The sequence below is a fragment of the Geospiza fortis genome, unplaced genomic scaffold (assembly GCF_000277835.1).
Source record: "Geospiza fortis unplaced genomic scaffold, GeoFor_1.0 scaffold16, whole genome shotgun sequence".
NCBI lineage: Eukaryota > Metazoa > Chordata > Aves > Passeriformes > Thraupidae > Geospiza > Geospiza fortis.
In genome coordinates, this window is record NW_005054302.1 from 3,530,835 (window position 1) to 3,531,341 (window position 507).

Below are 507 nucleotides of genomic sequence, written 5' to 3' on the forward strand. Positions count from 1 at the left end.
CCGCTGAGCCACCGGGGCTGCCGCCGGGAGCCCCGCTCTCCCTCCCACCGCCCCGGCGGCACGGGCAGGAGCCGGGATGTCCCCAGCCCTGCCGGGACACTCGGCATCCAGTGGCACCCTTTGGGCCAGGGTTCGAGACTGAGGCAGAGCCAGAGCCAGGGCGATTTGGCCCAGTCGGAGCCAAAGTGTCCAGGCTGATGTGAAAAATGTAGGGATTTACAGCTGGAGAAGGGATTGCTCTAGCCCGGTCTCTTCCAGTCACTTTAGGGCAGTTGGCACTCGTAAGGGTTTGGGATTTCCGACTTACCCAACTCCGTGTAGGACCTCTGGCACGTTTCTCCATCCCAGCTGTGCCGTTTCTCCAACAGGCACCGAGGTGTTGATGTCCAGCACGAAGGCTGGGCCTGATCCTCCTTTCCTCCTGCCGAGGTGGCCTGGGGCAGACACCCAGGGCAGGGCCACTCTGCTGGCTGCAAGAAGCCCCTTCAGAAGAAGAGAAATTTGCAT

At 62.1% G+C, this 507-nt stretch overlaps 1 protein-coding gene across 1 annotated transcript in view; it reads right to left on the bottom strand.

The window, feature by feature from the left end:
* Positions 1–507, bottom strand: part of IL17D (interleukin 17D) — a 10,713-nt gene extending 10,206 nt beyond the window's left edge. The window contains exon 1 of the mRNA XM_014311745.2: positions 355–507. Within this exon, the coding sequence (XP_014167220.1) occupies positions 355–507 (153 nt within the window). The remainder of the gene's footprint in view (positions 1–354) is intronic.